Source organism: Salmo trutta, chromosome 19 (genome assembly GCF_901001165.1).
Source record: "Salmo trutta chromosome 19, fSalTru1.1, whole genome shotgun sequence".
In the NCBI taxonomy this organism is placed as follows: Eukaryota; Metazoa; Chordata; class Actinopteri; order Salmoniformes; family Salmonidae; genus Salmo; species Salmo trutta.
Genome location: NC_042975.1, coordinates 6,776,654 through 6,795,726, shown reverse-complemented (window position 1 = coordinate 6,795,726; position 19,073 = coordinate 6,776,654). Strand labels below are relative to the sequence as shown.

At 42.9% G+C, this 19,073-nt stretch overlaps 1 protein-coding gene and 1 pseudogene across 4 annotated transcripts in view; both read right to left on the bottom strand.

The window, feature by feature from the left end:
- Positions 1-17,434, bottom strand: part of LOC115153907 (P2X purinoceptor 1) — a 46,292-nt gene extending 28,858 nt beyond the window's left edge. For 2 of the 4 annotated variants that reach the window (XM_029699569.1, XM_029699570.1), the window contains exon 1: positions 17,011-17,432. In XM_029699569.1, coding sequence (XP_029555429.1) covers positions 17,011-17,198 — 188 coding nt within the window. In that variant the 5' untranslated portion in view covers positions 17,199-17,432. Of the gene's footprint in view, positions 1-17,010 lie in introns of all 4 variants that reach the window. The other 2 variants (XM_029699572.1, XM_029699571.1) reach the window with 2 other exon arrangements.
- Positions 1,977-5,470, bottom strand: LOC115153785 (TBC1 domain family member 22B pseudogene; annotated as a pseudogene).
- Positions 17,435-19,073: the final 1,639 nt, after the last annotated feature.

Genomic DNA, 19,073 nt, shown 5'->3' with positions numbered 1-19,073 from the left:
TAAGTGAGGTCACAGCAGGTAAGCTACTACATAACCCCAATATTTAAATTGAAACACAAAGTACAAACAAAACAGGGCAAATGATAACATTTCAATTGTCTATGCTAGTCAAAGTGCATTACAAATGCTTATAACAAACACATCAATACACACCTGAAATACAGGCTGTGTTGATATGACAGTTTCCAATAGATCAAGTAACTGTGTAGAGACTCGGGAGTGCTACTAAAAATGTTAATATCAACATCAGCATTAGCAGACAACCCTCAGAGGCAAGGCAAAACACATTCATCCTTAAGAGGTTTAACTTACTGAAAAACAAATCTTATCATTTGAATTCTTAATATACCCAATTTTCACTTCAATATTATTAAAGTTACATTTTACATTACATTTTAGTCATTTAGCAGATGCTCTTATCTAGAGCGACTTACAGTAGTGAATGCATACATTTCATACATTTTATACATAATTTTTTTTCGTACTGGCCCCCCGTGGCCCCCCGTAAATAAGAATAGATGCTGTTGCAAACAACAGACAGGGAAGTACAACAGTCGTTTTCTCTACATGAAGAGATGGTTGTTACATTGTGTTACAGATTGTTGATTTAGATTGCGCTGTTTTTAAAAAATATATTTCTTCAGAAAGAGGAAATAGACAATGCAATATCTTCAAAGTGTGACTAATCTAAATGTGAAAATTAAGCCTGAGAATTACAAAGCAATATAGCTAGTAATCAGTTGAGATTAACATAACCTAGATCCATCTGAACTGAACATCTATCCTATGTGCTAACTTAAAGGGGGGGGGGGGGGACTTCACAATCATACACCATCTAAAAATACAAGGTCCCTATTCTCATCCTATTCACATTGAGGCCTTGGGATTCAATATGGCACCACTATAGATAATCCCTGAAATAAAGTACCTTTTCCTGGTATACAGAGTGGCTATTAGTAGCAGCTGTGGCACCATCTCTTCAGTAGATATTCAGACTGGCCTTTTAGTGGACTCACTATAGCCATGAAGAGAACAAGTGGGGACAAAGTGGTAAAATATGAGTACTAGTTTTACCACAGAACTCTGTTAGATGAAAACGATAAACAAAATAACTAAAATATATTCTCTCTGAAACTTGAACGATGATCACATAAACATTCATCATCCATTCAGAGTTCTTTCAAGTGTATGTTAAAACTTCTGAGACAATCAATACTGATTAATGCCAGAATGAATTTGAATTTAAAAGGCCATGAACCAATGGCCAAGTATTTATCCCCTCCAGATTCAAATATCATTCATTTATGCAGTACAGTATAGAGTTCCAATGCCAGAACAGTATAGAGTTCCAATGCCAGAACAGTATAGAGTTCCAATACCAGAACAGTGTAGAGTTCCAATACAGTATAGAGTTCCAATGCCAGAACAGTATAGAGTTCCAATACAGTATAGAGTTCCAATACAGTATAGAGTTCCAATACCAGAACAGTATAGAGTTCCAATACAGTATAGAGTTCCAATACAGTATAGAGTTCCAATACCAGAACAGTGTAGAGTTCCAATACAGTATAGAGTTCCAATACAGTATAGAGTTCCAATGCCAGAACAGTATAGAGTTCCAATGCCAGAACAGTATAGAGTTCCAATACCAGAACAGTGTAGAGTTCCAATACAGTATAGAGTTCCAATGCCAGAACAGTATAGAGTTCCAATGCCAGAACAGTATAGAGTTCCAATACCAGAACAGTATAGAGTTCCAATACCAGAACAGTATAGAGTTCCAATGCCAGAACAGTATAGAGTTCCAATACCAGAACAGTGTAGAGTTCCAATACAGTATAGAGTTCCAATGCCAGAACAGTATAGAGTTCCAACACCAGAACTCACATACGGTTATGGTTAATAGGGGTTAGGTTGAAGGGAAAGGGGGGATACCTAGTCAGCTGAGGGTTAGCTGTGTTGAATGTCCAGAACCTACCGCATGAATTGTAACAGACAACTATTGAGATGTCTAAGCCAGTGGCTCTGAGATAATACGCTGCAGTGTTAGTGGAATGAAACTTGCCAATACAAGCCTTAACAAACAGAGAGAACCTGAAAGAAAACTATTGTAGAAATAGGATTCAGGGTTCCCATTTTGAGTGAATTATTCTGTACCTGTGTACAAGCTATATGTCGGTCAGTCATATCAGAGAGAGGAATGAAACCTTACGTTACTCCTAACAGTATATCACAATCTGTTTTACACCATTGCATAGAGGCCTATCTCTTGTAGTGATTGGGCGCGTCAGCGAACATGTACTTGAGTCTGTATGCTTCAGTCAGGAGAAGGCCCTCTTCCTCTTTCCCCCAGTGGATTGTGGGAAGGTTCTGGAGTAACATGAGAAGACCCTGGAAATCGACCACAGAGAGGATCTCTTTACGTCACTCGATCAGGAAAGCAGCACAGACGTACAGGTGGAAGTGGGAGAAGCCATCTTGTTCAGCCTGATAGGTGTCCCAGAGGCGGATGCTGCAGGATAGAGGCAGCTCTCTCATCAGCAGCTTGTTCATCCGGAGGAAAGCAAACTGCAGGTACTCCACCTCATACCTCTTAACCTGTTTGGGATAGGGGGCAGTATTTTCACGGACGGATAAAAAACGTACCCGATTTAATCGGGTTACTACTCCTGCCCAGAAACTAGAATATGCATATAATTAGTAGATTTGGATAGAAAACACTCTAAAGTTTCTAAAACAGTTTGAATGGTGTTTGTGAGTATAACAGAACTCATATGGCAGGCCAAAACTTGAGAAGATTCCATACAGGAAGTGCCCTGTCTGACAATTTGTTCTCCTTCTAGGGCATCTCTATCAAAAATACAGCATCTCTGCTGTAACGTGACATTTTCTAAGGCTTCCATTGGCTCTCAGAAGGCGCCAGAAAGTGGAATGACGTCTCTGCAGTCTCTGGGCAAAAAACAGCAGGAGTTTTTGTGAGTGGTCAGGCAGGGAACAATGACAATGGAGTGCGCGTCCACGAGACGACTCCATGTTTTTCTTTCAGTCTATGAATGAATATAACGTCGCCCAGTTGGAATATTATCGCTATTTTTCGAGAAAAATAGCATAAAAATTGATTTTAAACAGCGTTTGACATGCTTCGAAGTACGGTAATGGAATATTTTGATTTTTTTTGTCACGAAATGCGCCCGCGCGTCACCCTTCGGATAGTAACCTCAACGCACAAACAAAACGGAGCTATTTCAATATAACTATGGATTATTTCGAACCAAAACAACATTTGTTGTTGAAGTAGAAGTCCTGGGAGTGCATTCTGACAAAGAACAGCAAAGGTAATCCAATTTTTCTTATAGTAAATCTGAGTTTGGTGAGGGCCAAACTTGGTGGGTGTCAAATTAGCTAGCCATGATGGCCGGGCTATGTACTCAGATTATTGCAAAATGTGCTTTCACCGAAAAGCTATTTTAAAATCTGACACCGCGATTGCATAAAGGAGTTCTGTATCTATAATTCTTAAAATAATTGTTAGGTTTTTTGTCAATGTTTATCGTGAGTAATTTAGTAAATTCACCAGAAGTTTGCGGTGGGTATGCTAGTTCTGAACATCACATGCTAATGTAAAAAGCTGGTTTTTGATATAAATATGAACTTGATTGAACAAAACATGCATGTATTGTATAACATAATGTCCTAGGAGTGTCATCTGATGAAGATCATCAAAGGTTAGTGCTGCATTTAGCTGTGGTTTTGGTTTTTGTGACATATATGCTTGCTTTGAAAATGGCTGTGTGATTATTTTTGGCAGGGTACTCTCCTGACATAATCTAATGTTTTGCTTTCGCTGTAAAGCCTTTTTGAAATCGGACAATGTGGTTAGATAAAGTAGAGTCTTGTCTTTAAAATGGTGTAAAATAGTCATATGTTTGAGAAATTGAAGTTATAGCATTTTTGAGGTATTTGTATTTCGCGCCACGCTATACCATTGGCTATTGGTGAGGTGTTCCGCTAGCGGAACGTCTGTAAAGCAGTTGTGTATGTCCTCATCGATTCTGCTGACCAATTCTTCCAAAGCTTTCACATTGTTCTGAATACCTGGCTGAGCAAAAAGTGTAGTTGTCCTGTATTCCGTCCAGCAGCTTAGTCATGCACCAGAAACCTCAATGTTCCTCTGGGTGTCAGAACGTCAAAAAATCTCCACAACATCCTTAGCAATTTCGGAGAGGAAGACCACAATGAATGGAGAGACCAAGTTGTTGATTCCCTGGACATAGCCACTGGCTGGATGGCGGATAGCCCAGATGAAGAGGATCTGCTCAAGCACCTGTTGCACCGCAGGCTGCTGGAAAAGTGGAATTAGCCGGGTTTGTCCTCTGAATATCGATGTGGATCTGTCTATATGTGTCTTTGTAAGTCTCGTCTGTCCTGGAGTTGTAAGGAAGCCGAAGTACTCATCTCTCTTCCTCTTCAGCACCGGATCTCTGCGCTCCGTGTTGGCTAGGAGGTAACCAGAGAGGAGCCTCCATGTGATGGGCCTCACCTCTCGTGGAATGCCTGACCAGTTGTGCTTCCAGAGCTCCTCAAGGTCAGTGTTAGGACAGGACAGAAGGTATTTGAATTTGTTCAATCGGCTCTTGTCTCGCACTGTCATGATTGGGGCCCCTGAGGAATTCTGGTCAGAGATTCTGGCGACTAATGGAATGATAGGACGAACTGAGAGAGACTGTTGCTTCTGCAGGGTGGAGCACACTGTATTGGTGTTGAGCAGGGCCTCACTGCTGGACTTCACCACCACTCTGCCATTGATCTGTCCACTGTCTGTGTCCTCCTCCTGCTGAAGGCAGACCTCTGCTGTTGGGGGAGCCGGCCGGTCTGCAGGCCCTGGCCCTGTGTCTGGCTCCCTGGTGGTGTCACTGGGTTGTTGTGAAGGAAGAGGAGGCTCCTGGTGCGTGGAGTGCCGCCTTTTTAGACTTGAGATTGTATAACAGCACTTACAGTTGACCGGGGCAGCTGTAGCAGGCCAGAAATTTTGAGAATTTGGAGAACTGCAGTTGGCCTGTTAGGGGTACTGGGGGACTGGAGTTGGCCTGTTAGATGTACTGGAGGACTTGAGTTGGGCTGTTGGGGGTACTAGAGGACTGGAGTTGGGCTGTTGGGGGTACTGGAGGACTGAAGTTGGCCTGTTAGGGGTACTGGAGGACTGGAGTTGGCCTGTTAGGGGTACTGGAGGACTGGAGTTGGGCTGTTAGGGGTACTGGAGGACTGGAGTTGGCCTGTTGGGGGTACTGGAGGATTGGAGTTGGCCTGTTAGGGGTACTGGAGGACTGGAGTTGGGCTGTTAGTGGTCGGGTTAAATAAAGTTAAAATCAAATTTAAAGTTAAAATGTAAAAGTTAAATCACTAAGGCTGGTCTGAATGTATCTTCACACATTAAATATTGTTTCAGTAGTATAACATATTTACGTTGCATCTTTTATCATGGGCACAGTGGGAACGTTCTATTTGTCATATTTACAAACAGTCTCATCATCACAGAGCCATGTCAGTCCTCCTCCTCTACTATCAATTAATCACGTGCAAAATGTCATTGACCTATTATTTTCTAGCCAATGAGCTACAGTAGAAGAATGTAATTTCACCACACTTTTGAGGAGACCTATGGGCATACACCTCTAGAATAATCACATTGCTCTCTTCTCACCAATGGGTGTAAATCTTGTGATGGACGGAATTTAAATGATTGCTTACCCTTGTCTCTTAATTGCTGTCTATGTAGCAAAAGTTACATCGGCTACCCTCCACCAACTGAAGGTCTGTCATCTGAACCTCTTTGTCCCAGCCCGGTGGGCTTCTGATGCCAACTGACCATCACAGAGCTTCTGCTATCCTGACATCTGGCTCCAGGGGTCATCTGGCTCCAAGGGTCATCTGGCTCCAGGGGTCATCTGGCTCCAGGGGTCATCTGGCTCCAGGGGTCATCTGGCTCCAGGGGTCATCTGTCGGAGACCAGGCCATCCCTCCAATACTGTTTTAATAAACCTTCATAATTGCATTCTGTCTGTTCTTCATTCAGTTAAGGCTCGATTGAAATGTATTCACTCGTTCTGACCCTAAAAGTCCAACATGCATCAAAACAGCTGGACACTAACAGTCCAACACGCATCAAAACAGCTAGACCCTAACATAACAGTCTATTATACATGAAGACAGCTAGACCCTAACAGAACTGTCTATTATACATAAAGACAGCTAGACCCTAACAGAACTGTCTATTATACATGAAGACAGCTAGACCCTAACAGAACTGTCTATTATACATGAAGACAGCTAGACCCTAACAGAACTGTCCATCATACATGAAGACAGCTAGACCCTAACAGAACTGTCTATTATACATGAAGACAGCTAGACCCTAACAGAACTGTCTATTATACATGAAGACAGCTAGACCCTAACAGAACTGTCTATTATACATAAAGACAGCTAGACCCTAACAGAACTGTCTATTATACATGAAGACAGCTAGACCCTAACAGAACTGTCTATTATACATGAAGACAGCTAGACCCTAACAGAACTGTCTATTATACATGAAGACAGCTAGACCCTAACAGAACTGTCCATCATACATGAAGACAGCTAGACCCTAACAGAACTGTCCATCATACATGAAGACAGCTAGACCCTAACAGAACTGTCCATCATACATGAAGACAGCTAGACCCTAACAGAACTGTCTATTATACATGAAGACAGCTAGACCCTAACAGAACTGTCCATCATACATGAAGACAGCTAGACCCTAACAGAACTGTCTATTATACATGAAGACAGCTAGACCCTAACAGAACTGTCCATCATACATGAAGACAGCTAGACCCTAACAGAACTGTCTATTATACATGAAGACAGCTAGACCCTAACATAACTGTCTATTATACATGAAGACAGCTAGACCCTAACAGAACTGTCTATTATACATAAAGACAGCTAGACCCTAACAGAACTGTCTATTATACATAAAGACAGCTAGACCCTAACAGAACTGTCTATTATACATAAAGGCAGCTAGACCCTAACAGAACTGCCCATCATGCATAAAGACAGCTAGACCCTAACAGAACTGTCTATTATACATGAAGACAGCTAGACCCTAACAGAACTGTCTATTATACATGAAGACAGCTAGACCCTAACATAACTGTCCATCATACATGAAGACAGCTAGACCCTAACAGAACTGTCCATCATACATGAAGACAGCTAGACCCTAACAGAACTGTCTATTATACATGAAGACAGCTAGACCCTAACAGAACTGTCCATCATACATGAAGACAGCTAGACCCTAACAGAACTGTCCATCATACATGAAGACAGCTAGACCCTAACAGAACTGTCCATCATACATGAAGACAGCTAGACCCTAACAGAACTGTCCATCATACATAAAGACAGCTAGACCTTTGATATTGGATACTGGCAATGATAGGTATAGGAATGTCATCACAGACTATCCTAAGTCACAATTACCTGTTTTAACCTTTGAGAATGCTAGGACTTCAACTTATCTCTGACATCTTTAACAAACACAGGTGTTGCAAGTTCAATCAAACATTGTCGATATGTCAACCTTTCCATTTGAACAGTGATTACTAATGAGGTCTTCTGTCAACGCCCACTGCTCAAGACATTTTCACATCTACCTCTGGCCATCCTAGCTGTCTGTATGTTTAATGACAGAAGGGGTTAGGTAACGCGGATGCTACACTACAGGACTGTTTTGCTATCACAGATTGGAAGATGTTCCCGGGATTCATCCAATGGCATTGAGGAATACACCACCTCAGTCATCGGCTTCATCAATAAGTGCATCGATGACGTCATACCCACAGTGACTGTACGTACATATCCCAACCAGAAGCCATGGATTACAGGAACATCCGCATCGAGCTAAGGGCTAGAGCTGCCGCTTTCAAGGAGCGGGAGACTAATCTGGACGCTTATAAGAAATCCCGCTATGCCCTCAGATGAACCATCAAACAAGCAAATCATGAATACAGGATTAAGATTGATTCCTACTACACTGGCTCTGACGCTCATCGGATGTGGCAGGGCTTGAAAATTATTACAGACAACAAAGGGAAACCCAGTGCTGCCCAGTGAAGTGAGCCTACCAGATGAGCTAAATGCCTTTTATGCTTGCTTCGAGGCAAGCAACACTGAAGCATGCATGAGATTACCATCTGTTCTGGATGACTGTGTGATCACGCTCTCGGTAGCCGATGTGAGCAAGACCTTTAAACAGGTCAACTTTCACAAAGCCGCTGGGCCAGACGGATTACCAGGACGTGTACTCAAAGCATGCGCAGACCAACTGGCAAGTGTCTTCACTGACATTTTCAACCTTTCCCTGACCGAGTCTGTAATACCTACATGTTTCAAGCAGACCACCATAGTCCCTGTGCCCAAGGAAACGAGGGTAACCTCCCTAAATGATTACCGCCCCGTGGCACTCATGTCGGTAGCCATGAAGCGCTTTGAAAGGCTGGTCATCAACAGCATCCTCCCGGACACCCTAGACCTACTCCAATTCGCGTACCACCCCAACAGATCCACAGATGACGCAATCTCAATCGCACTCCACACTGCCCTTTCTCACTTGGACAAAAGAAACACCTATGTGAGAATGCTGTTCATTCACTACAGCTCAGCGTTCAACACCATAGTGCCCACGAAGCTCATCACTAAGTTAAGGACCCTGGGACTAAACACCTCCCTCTGCAACTGGATCCTGGACTTCCTGACGGGCCGCCCCCAGGTGGTAAGAGTAGGCAACAACACGTCTGCCATGCTGATCCTTAACACTGGGGCCCCTCAGGGTTGTGTACTTAGGCCCCTCCTCCCCTTCCCTGTTCCCCCATGACTGCGTGGCCAAACACAACTCCAACCTAGGGAGGGGGTCAAAAAACTGCCAGTGTGGTGCCAGGACAACAACCTCTCTCTCAATGTGAGTAAGACAAAGTAGCTGATCATGGACTACAGGAAAAGGCGGGCCGAACAGGCCCCCATTAACATCGACGGGGCTGTAGTGGAGCGGGTCAAGAGTTTCAAGTTCCTTGATGTCATCATCACCAACGAACTATCATGGTCCAAACATACCAAGACAGTCGTTAAGCAGACACGACAAAACTTTTTCCCCCTCAGGAGACTAAAAAGATTTGGCATGTGTCCCCAGATCCTCAAAAGGTTCTACAGCTGCACCATCGAGAGCATCCTGACCGGTTGCATCACCACCTGGTAAGACCATAAGGTGCTACAGAGGGTAATGCGAATGGCCCAGTACATCACTGGGGCCAAGCTTTCTGCCATCCAGGACCTATATAATAGGCTGTGTCAGAGGAAAGCCCATAAAATTGTCAGAGACGCCAGTCAACCAAGTTATAGACTGTTTTCTCTGCTACCGTATGGCAAGCGGTACCGGAAAGCCAAGTCTAGGCCAAAATGTCTAGGACTCAACAACTTCTACCCCCAAGCCATGAGACTGCTGAACAATTTATAAAAATATACAATTTACATTGACCCCCCTCCCTTGTGTACACAATTGCTACTCGCTGTCTGCCCCCACCTACATGTACAGTCGTGGCCAAAAGATTTGAGAATGACACAAATATACATTTTCACAATGTCTGCTGCCTCAGTTTGTATGATGGCAATTTGCATATACTCCAGAATGTTATGAAGAGTGATCAGATGAATTGCAATTAATTGCAAAGTCCCTCTTTGCCATGTTTGGGAGCAAAACTCATGACTATGATTACATTTCCATTATTAGCAGCATTTAGGCTGTCCACTTTGAAGAGCTGAGACAGAATGGCTATATAAGGAATGGAACATATAGGACCAGGGCCCTGCTACCATTTTAACCTATACAGCTGTCAGATGTGGGTGTAAACAAGCAAGAACTGAGATGGAGAGATAATAATGGGGAAAGGCCAAGAAAAGCTATTTTCATATAGAGGGAGGGGACTCTATACATTACGCAAAGACAGAATCCTATAAAGGCAGGACTCTGTAATATGAGAATTTAGTATTTTTCATGGAAGGGCTTGGCTCTGTTACGTGTGTAATAGGGTCCTTCCATGGAAGGGCTCGGCTTTGCTACTTTGTATTAAAGTCTATATTGAATTCACAAGTTCTCGTAAGAGTGTTCTATTTCTGAGGCAATATTCTACGACACATGCAAATGAATTGAATCCCCAAAAAACATTTCCACTGCATTTCAGCCCTGCCACAAAAGGACCAGCTGACATCATGCCAGTGATTCTCTCGTTAACACAGGTGTGAGTGTTGACGAGGACAAGGCTGGAGATCACTTTCATGCTGATTGAGTTCGAATAACAGACTGGAAGCTTCAAAAGGAGGGTGGTGCTTGGAATCATTGTTCTTCCTCTGTCAACCAAGGTTACCTGCAAGGAAACACATGCCGTCATCATTGCTTTGCACAAAAAGGGCTTCACAGACAAGGATATTGCTGCCAGTAAGATTGCACCTAAGTCAACCATTTATCGGATCATCAAGAACTTCAAGGAGAGCGGTTCAATTGTTGTGAAGAAGGCTTCAGGGCACCCAAGAAAGTCCAGCAAGCGCCAGGACCAACTCTTAAAGTTGATTCAGCTGCGGGATCGGGGCACCACCAGTTGAGAGCTTGCTCAGGAATGGCAGCAGGCAAGTGTGAGTGCATCTGCACGCACAGTGAGGCGAAGACTTTTGGAGAATGGCCTGGTGTCAAGAAGGGCAGCAAAGAAGCCACTTCTCTCCAGAAAAAACATCAGGGACAGACTGGTATTCTGCAAAAGGTACAGGAATTGGACTGCTGAGGACTGGGGTAAAGTCATTTTCTCTGATGAATCCCCTTTCCGATTGTTTGGTGCATCCAGAAAAAAGCTTGTCCGGAGAAGACAAGGTGAGCGCTACCACCAGTCCTGTGTCATGCCAACAGTAAAGCATCCTGAGACCATTCATGTGTGGGGTTGCTTCTCCGCCAAGGGAGTGGGCTCACTCACAATTTTGCCTAAGAACACAGCCATGAAAAAAGAATGGTGCCAACACATCGTCCGAGAGCAACTTCTCCCAACCATCCAGGAACAGTTTGGTGACGAACAATGCCTTTTCCAGCATGATGGAGCACCTTGCCATAAGGCAAAAGTGATAACTAAGTGGCTCGGGGAACAAAATATTGATATTTTGGGTCCATGGCCAGGAAACTCCCCAGACCTTAATCCCATTGAGAACTTGTGGTCAAACCTCAAGAGGCGGGTGGACAAACAAAAACCCACAAATTCTGACAAACTCCAAGCATTGATTATGCAAGAATGGGCTGCCATCAGTCAGAATGTGGCCCAGAAGTTAATTGACAGCATGCCAGGGCGGATTGCAGAGGTCTTGAAAAAGAAGGGTCAACACTACAAATATTGACTCTTTGCATCAACTTCATGTAATTGTCAATAAAAGCCTTTGACACTTATGAAATGCTTGTAATTATACTTCAGTATTCCATAGTAACATCTGACAAAAATATCTAAAGACACTGAGGCAGCAGACTTTGTGAAAATTAATATTTGTGTCATTCTCAAAACTTTTGGCCACGACTGTACAGATTAACTCAACTAGCCTGTACCCCTGCACACTGACTCGGTACCGGTGCCCCCTGTATATAGCCTCGTTATTGTTATTCTTATTGTGTTACTTTTTATTATAACTTTTTATTTTAGCCTACTTGGTTAATATTTTCTTCTTCTTGAACTCCACTGTTGGTTAGGGGCTTGTAAGTAAGCATTTCACGGTAAAGTCTACACTTGTTGTACTCGCCGCATGTGGCAAATAAAGTTTGATTTGATTTGATCCGCATGCTTCCCATCCTAAAGAGTTAGGAACAGTTAGTGGATATATTATGATGACATTTTGTGACGCTTGTGTTCTTTTTGGCATTTGGCAAGGTTTTTATCGGCTGTTCGTGCACCCACTTTTTTTTTCGAGGCAGGCTGAAGTTCGGAAGACAAAGTCTTCAATGAAGTGTTTGTTCAATGAAGTGTTTGTTCAATGAAGTGTTTGTTGTCGTTCAATGATAGACGACTCGTTTTCATGCACATTTTTCACTTGAGAAATACTGCACCAAACATCTTAGTTAGATGTAAAATTGCGCGACTAAGAAAATGTAAAAATGTATGACAGATTTCTTGAGTTATCTTAGATTAATTCTGACAAGTTTGAGGACGTGTATACTGGCTATGGCGTCTAAAGATGGACAAACAGTACTATTGCCGCTTTTTTCCATCGTTTTCAAGTGAAGGTCTTCTAAGTGTGTATGCGAGCTACAGTATATGATTCCCTTTGGGAACCTAGTGCAGAGCTAGAGTATATGATTCCCTTTGGGAATCTAGTGCAGAGCTAGAGTATATGATTCCCTTTGGGAACCTAGTGCAGAGCTAGAGTATATGATTCCCTTTGGGAACCTAGTGCAGAGCTAGAGTATATGATTCCCTTTGGGAACCTAGTGCAGAGCTACAGTATATGATTCCCTTTGGGAACCTAGTGCAGAGCTAGAGTATATGATTCCCTTTGGGAACCTAGTGCAGAGCTACAGTATATGATTCCCTTTGGGAATCTAGTGCAGAGCTAGAGTATATGATTCCCTTTGGGAATCTAGTGCAGAGCTAGAGTATATGATTCCCTTTGGGAATCTAGTGCAGAGCTAGAGAATATGAGTGAGCGGAGCAAGGAGTGCAGAGCTAGATTCCCAAAGGCAGGAGTGTAGGCTCGCTCCAATTTCACTCCAGTAGCTCTCCAGTACGCTCACTTCGTGAGCCCAGCATGTATTTGTAGTCTACTTGTGCACTGCTATAGCCCCTTGCTTTAGTTACTGTCATGGAGTTCAATAAATATTTTCATAAAGAAACTGATAAAACACACAGGTACTAAATCAAGGTGACTTACAAAGATGAGGACCAAGAGCAAGAGAGGGAGTGAAGTGATGTAGTGCCCACAACTAAAGAATTATTGTGGAATCTGAAAAAAGCATGATGTGTACTTACTATGTGCACATGCTAAAAGCTAGGAATGAGGTACGTAGATAACTAAGATAACTGTGTCATTGTAGCAAAGTATTTATAAACAAAACATCTGATATCTTAAAACCTCTTAAATGTAACGGCAAAATTTAGACATACCCAAAAGTAAATCCAAATCCCAAATCAAATTTTATTTGTCACATGCGCCGAACAGGTGTAGACCTTACAGTGAAATGCTTACTTACAAGCCCTTAACCAACAATGCAGTTTTAAGAAAATACAAATAGTCTGGGTAGCCATTTGATTAGCTGTTCAGGAGTCTTATGGCTTGGGGGTAGAAGCTATTTAGAAGCCTCTTCGACCTAGACTTGGTGCTCCAGTACCGCATGCTGTGCGGTAGCATAGAGAACAGTCTATGACTAGGGTGGCTGGAGTCTTTGACAATTTTTAGGGCCTTCTTCTGACATCGCCTGGTATAGAGGTCCTGGATGGCAGGAAGCTTGGCCCCGGTGATGTACTGGGCCGTACACACTACCCTCTGTAGTGCCTTGCGGTCGGAGGCCGAGCAGTTTCCATACCAGGCAGTGATGCAATCCGTCAGGACGCTCTCGATGGTGCAGCTGTAAAAGGACCTGCCTAGAAGGCCAGTATCCCGGAGTTTCCTCTTCACTGTTGACGTTGAGACTGGTGTTTTGCAGGTACTATTTAATGAAGCTGCCAGTTGAGGACTTGTGAGGCATCTGTTTCTCAAACTAGACACTCTAATGTACTTGTCCTCTTGCTCAGTTGTGCACCGGGGCCTCCCACTCCTTTTCCTATTCTGGTTAGAGCCAAAATACACCTATGTAGATATTCCATAAAAAAAATCTGCCGTTTCCAGCTACAACAGTAATTTATAACATTAACAATGTCTACACTGTATTTCTGATCAATTTGATGTTAATTTAATGGACAGAAAATTAGCTTTTCTTTCAAAAACAAGAACATTTCTAAGTGACCCCAAACTTTTGAACAGCAGTGTATGTTAAAGGATGGATACTGGTGTTATATAAATGCGGTATAAAGCAATAAACTATTAGCATCATTCCCTAGAGACAGCATGTAAAACACATCTACAACTCCCTGCCACTGCCTTACAGCTGAAATTACGTGTCACACACACACACACGCGCGCATGCACACGCACACTCTCACACACACGCTCGCATGCACTCACTCACTTGTTTGGATGTAATTCAACTTTTCAAAAAGAAACTGGTCCATTTCAACTGGACGTCTGCATCAAGCTATGACTATAAATCCCATCGCTGCTGTTGTCTCTGAATTAGAAAGGACGTCCACATAGAGAGAACAGTTGGAACAATCACATTACAGGAAATCAAAGCGTGAAATGACAATCTAAGTAAGATCTGCATCTGTTCTGTATCCCCAAGTCCTGGTGGAGCGACAGATAGACAGACAGAGAGAGAGAGAGAGAGGGACAAAGTCCGACAGACCAAGCGACAGATCTTTCTGATGTGTGATTGTCTTTTGTGGCTCTTCCTGAGTGCGCTGTTTTTCAGATAAGAGCTCCTATGAGTCTCCCTACTTCGATTAAGGCCCATAGCTGTCTGATCCATGGCTGAAAGACCAGGGATTTTTTTTTATCTCTGAGCTGTTAAAGTCTTGCAGGGCCCTGATGAAGAGAGTCCTAAACAGGCTCCTTAATCACATCTCGCTCCATGTTCATCACGGCCTGAGCTCATGTGGCCTGAAAGCTGTGGCACGGGGGAGAGAGGTAGGGATGGAGGGAGGAAGGGAGAGAGGTAGGGATGGAGGGAGGAAAGGAGAGAGATAGGGATGGAGGGAGGAAAGGAGAGAGGAAGGGAGAGAGGTAGGGATAGAGGGAGAAATGGAGAGAGGTAGGGATGAAGGGAGGAAGCGAAAAAGGTAGGGATGGAGGGAGGAAGGGAGAGAGGTAGGGATGGAGGGAGGAAGGGAGAGAGGTAGGGATGGAGGGAGGATGGGAGAGAGGATGGAGGGGAGGGAGGTGGGAAATGGTTTCACGCTGACAGAATAACTGTTGTGTTCAGGGGTCACTCTCTAATATCAACAGAGACTGGAGATAACCACCTAACTTTCAGGGACAAATCCATTAAACTTTTGCTTTATAGGCAAAGAAAACTTTTCAGCATTTTTTGGTGGTGATAACGTTCAACCTTGAATGTGGTTTGGAATTTCGCCCCTGATAAAAGAGGATTTAGGACTAATGATAAAGAGAAAGATGAACCCTGATTAGCATCATAACAACAACGTCCTGTCACCTTATAAAAGATAAAGCTTGTTGTTCTAGAAGCCGTTGTGTGGACTCTCTCTGAGAAACCTGTCCTGAAAATGTCCCAAGAAATGTACATCTCTGAGGTCACTTTGATGTGACACTGTAGGAAGAGCAAACATCTGAGGGGCAATAATTCTGGTATGACTTAATCTGCAGAGCTGAGTGCATGTACTGTACGTTTCTCTGATGTGTATTGTCACTTGACTTTCCGGCCTTATCCAAGGAAGGAAAATCACCCAGCTTAGCTGTGTGTGTACCCAAGTTTGATTGTTATCTGTGTGAGTCAAAGCCTATTCACATCCTGTAGGTCCTAAAGTCTGACTACCTGAAGATGTATACAGACAGAATACATGTGCAGGCATGCACACACAGAAAGTGTTAACAAGTGTTAACAAGTCATTTGTTTTGTTGAGACATAACACAGTCTGTCTCCATTAAGATAGAAAGTACAACAATAAATATACAAAGTACAAAATGAAAAAGCACTGTTCTTTCCAAAGAACAAATTCGTCCTCCATGAATCATCATATCATTTGCGAACCTACATGTGGTAGCAAGTTTACAAGCTAAGCGGTTTGGTCCAATGTGACTATCTATCTGAGCAAGTTGCCCAAAATGCAGTTATGTTGTCTTGACATGAATCTCTATGAGCTGGAAAGGGCATTACCACAGATAGAACAATGAGACAGATATTTCACCGGATGTATAAATGTGAAACATCTGCTTAATAATGTCTCCATTCAATGCCAAATATGGTAGTGAGAGGAAGCCCAGTGGCAGGCAGTGGGAGATGGATTTTGGCCAACATACTCATCGATGAAACATTTGATCTCAATATAAGTTTTGTAGACCCTTTGCCAAAGTTGCAAAAAAATTGCGTTGTTTAGAAGGAGTGCAAAGGAGAATTTAGTTATTGCACACGCACACACTTCACAGAGTAGGCGTTCTCTAACCGAAACACTTCAGCGAGCAGGCGAGCAGCGAGCAGGCCTTTCCCGAAACATGCATTTTAAAGTAGCCGTTTATTGTCCCCAGCACAAGTTGCACCTGTGTAACGATTATGCTGTTTAATCAGCTTCTCGATATGCCACTCCTGTTAGGTCGATGGATTATCTTGGCAAAGGAAACATTTTTGAATGAAACATGAAACACTACATTTTGCGTTTATATTTTTTTCAGTGTCAGATAGTAAGATAAGATAGTTCCTGTTTACATACGCAAAAAATATATAGTTTCTGTTTGCATTTAGAGTAAGTCATTAGACTCATCACACTTAATTATCAAACCTGAATTAGTCCAGATGTCATTCATCCACAAGAGAGTTCCATACCATACATACATCCCTCCTGTATGCAAAAATAAATTGTTGCCAAATTGCATAATAAAGTCATCACCCTAAAATATCACACCTTGATTTGGTTAAAGGTCTCTTGATTAATTAACAGGAGTGTTGTACTTTACAAGCCATGTAAATAAGAAAAGCTGGGTCATGGATTTTGCAGTTGAGGAATTTCTTAGCCATAGACATGCTGAAACATGATGTCAACAGACAAGCTCTAACACTACCTCTACATGCAGTCCACTCTACATTTGTAGAATCCTTTAAAGGGGGGGGGTGCTTACCCGATGATGTAAGCCAGGACCCCCAGCTGGATCAATCGGCACACGACCCCCACCCTCCTGTTCCGTACCAACACTTGACGGGGGGTCTCGTACTCGAAGAAGAAGTCAGAGACGGTGTTTGTGATGAAACTCTTCATCTTGCTCCTCCGCTGGTAAGAGGAAGGTCTCTCAACCCCGCTGGTATACATTCTCTCTCTCTCTCTCTCTCTCTCTCTCTCTCTCTCTCTCTCTCTCTCTCTCTCTCTCTCTCTCTCTCTCTCTCTCTCTCTCTCTCTCCCTCTCTGCCTCCCTTCTTCAGCCTCCCTTAACCAACAGCTGACACGTTTCAGTAGCAGTGTTGGACTTTCTTCCTCTCTCGCTCTCTTCGTCTCTTTGACTGTCTCTCTCTCTCTCTCTCTCTCTCTCTCTCCTCACAGGCGGTCCTCCTCCCCGTCACCCTTCCCTCTCTCACACTTCCTCATTCACTAACCTACCAAATCTCTTTCTCTTTTCTCTCTCTCTCTCTCTCTCTCTCTCTTCTTCCCTCACTCCAAAACAAACAAATATTATTGCATTTTGCCGTAAACCAAGGTGTTACTGGTCCCCAGTCCTTTAAAGCAAATAATGACTACACTGAGCCACTGATCAGATCATTCAACATCTGTCACAGACATCCTTAAACTGCATCTGTTTGATCAACACAGAACCGTTGAACAAACGCAATTCATTTACATGTGCTGTGTTGCTTAGGAATGAGTTCAACACAACAATACCGCACAAAAAATGTTGCCATGTTGATTTAAAATATAATCTAGAAACTCATATCTCTGGCCAGCAATGGAAAGTATAAGTTAAATGTGTTATTTATCCCAACTTTTCGAATAGCAAATGAGCTAGCATTTAAAATTTCAAAATTACCACACAATTATCCCTATTTATACAGGGTTGTTACAGCTGTATAGCCTACATAAACAGTAGCATATTGAGCTACTGCTCTATGCTCTGAACTCCCATGGTTTTCAAAGGTTACTTCTAGTCCAGGGCTGTGTCAAATGCATATTAAATACTTCAGGTGTACTGATTGACATACTGTAGTTTGCAGTGTCCAAGCTAAATCAAGCGTGTCTCAAAAACTTGGCCCTAGGCCTATTTCAAGTAGGTCTGTTTACTTCCAGAGAATTTATTCACCCCAGTGTGTGTGCGTATTTGCGTGACAGAACTTGAAACAGTTCAATAGGGATTTGTGTCGTTCCAATAACGATACTGTAAATACTGATGTTCGGAGTCTTATCCTGGACAACCATGTCTGTGTACTGACTACTGAACTGTAAGCTACTGGAGAAAGTAGTTCAAAACGTAGTTCAAAAAGTAGTTATAGTTTATTATAAACTGGGTGGTTCGAGGCCTCAATATTGATTGGCTGACAGTATGACAAAACATATATTTTTACTGCTCTAATTACGTTAGTAACCAGTTTATAATAGCAATAAGGCACCTCGGGGGTTTGTGGTATATGGCCAATATACCACGGCTAAGGGTTGTGCCTAAGAACAGCCATAGCCGTGGTATATTGGTCATATACCACACCCCCTCGTGTGATAGACTATGATAGACTAGTTGAAGTAGGCTAAGCTGGAATCATTCAAAGAACATTTGCAAACCGTGTACAGTGTCTGCTGTCAGGAACAACATGTATTGTAATTGGATAAACTATGTCTGGATCACTGGATCACTGCCTCACAAGTTTGTTAAAGGGGCAGACCAGTCAAAAACGTGATTTCAGTTTTTTTTAATGATATTTCCACCAATACTTAGACTGGGTCGCGTCTCTGGCAACCGTACTGATAGAATGAACGACCAGCCGGCTTGGATAGCAGCAACCCTCCTTTTCGGGACTATATCTCGTGGAAGGATGTGTTGGGTGGTCCTTTGCATGGGGTGATGTAAGTTACTTTTAACAATCAGTCTTCCAGATAGATGACACAGACACAGGAACCTTGGTGTAAAACTCTTTAGTAATAAAATGCAATTGCAGACAGAGATTCACATACAGAGTACCTCAGCAGTCTATAGTAAAGATCTGT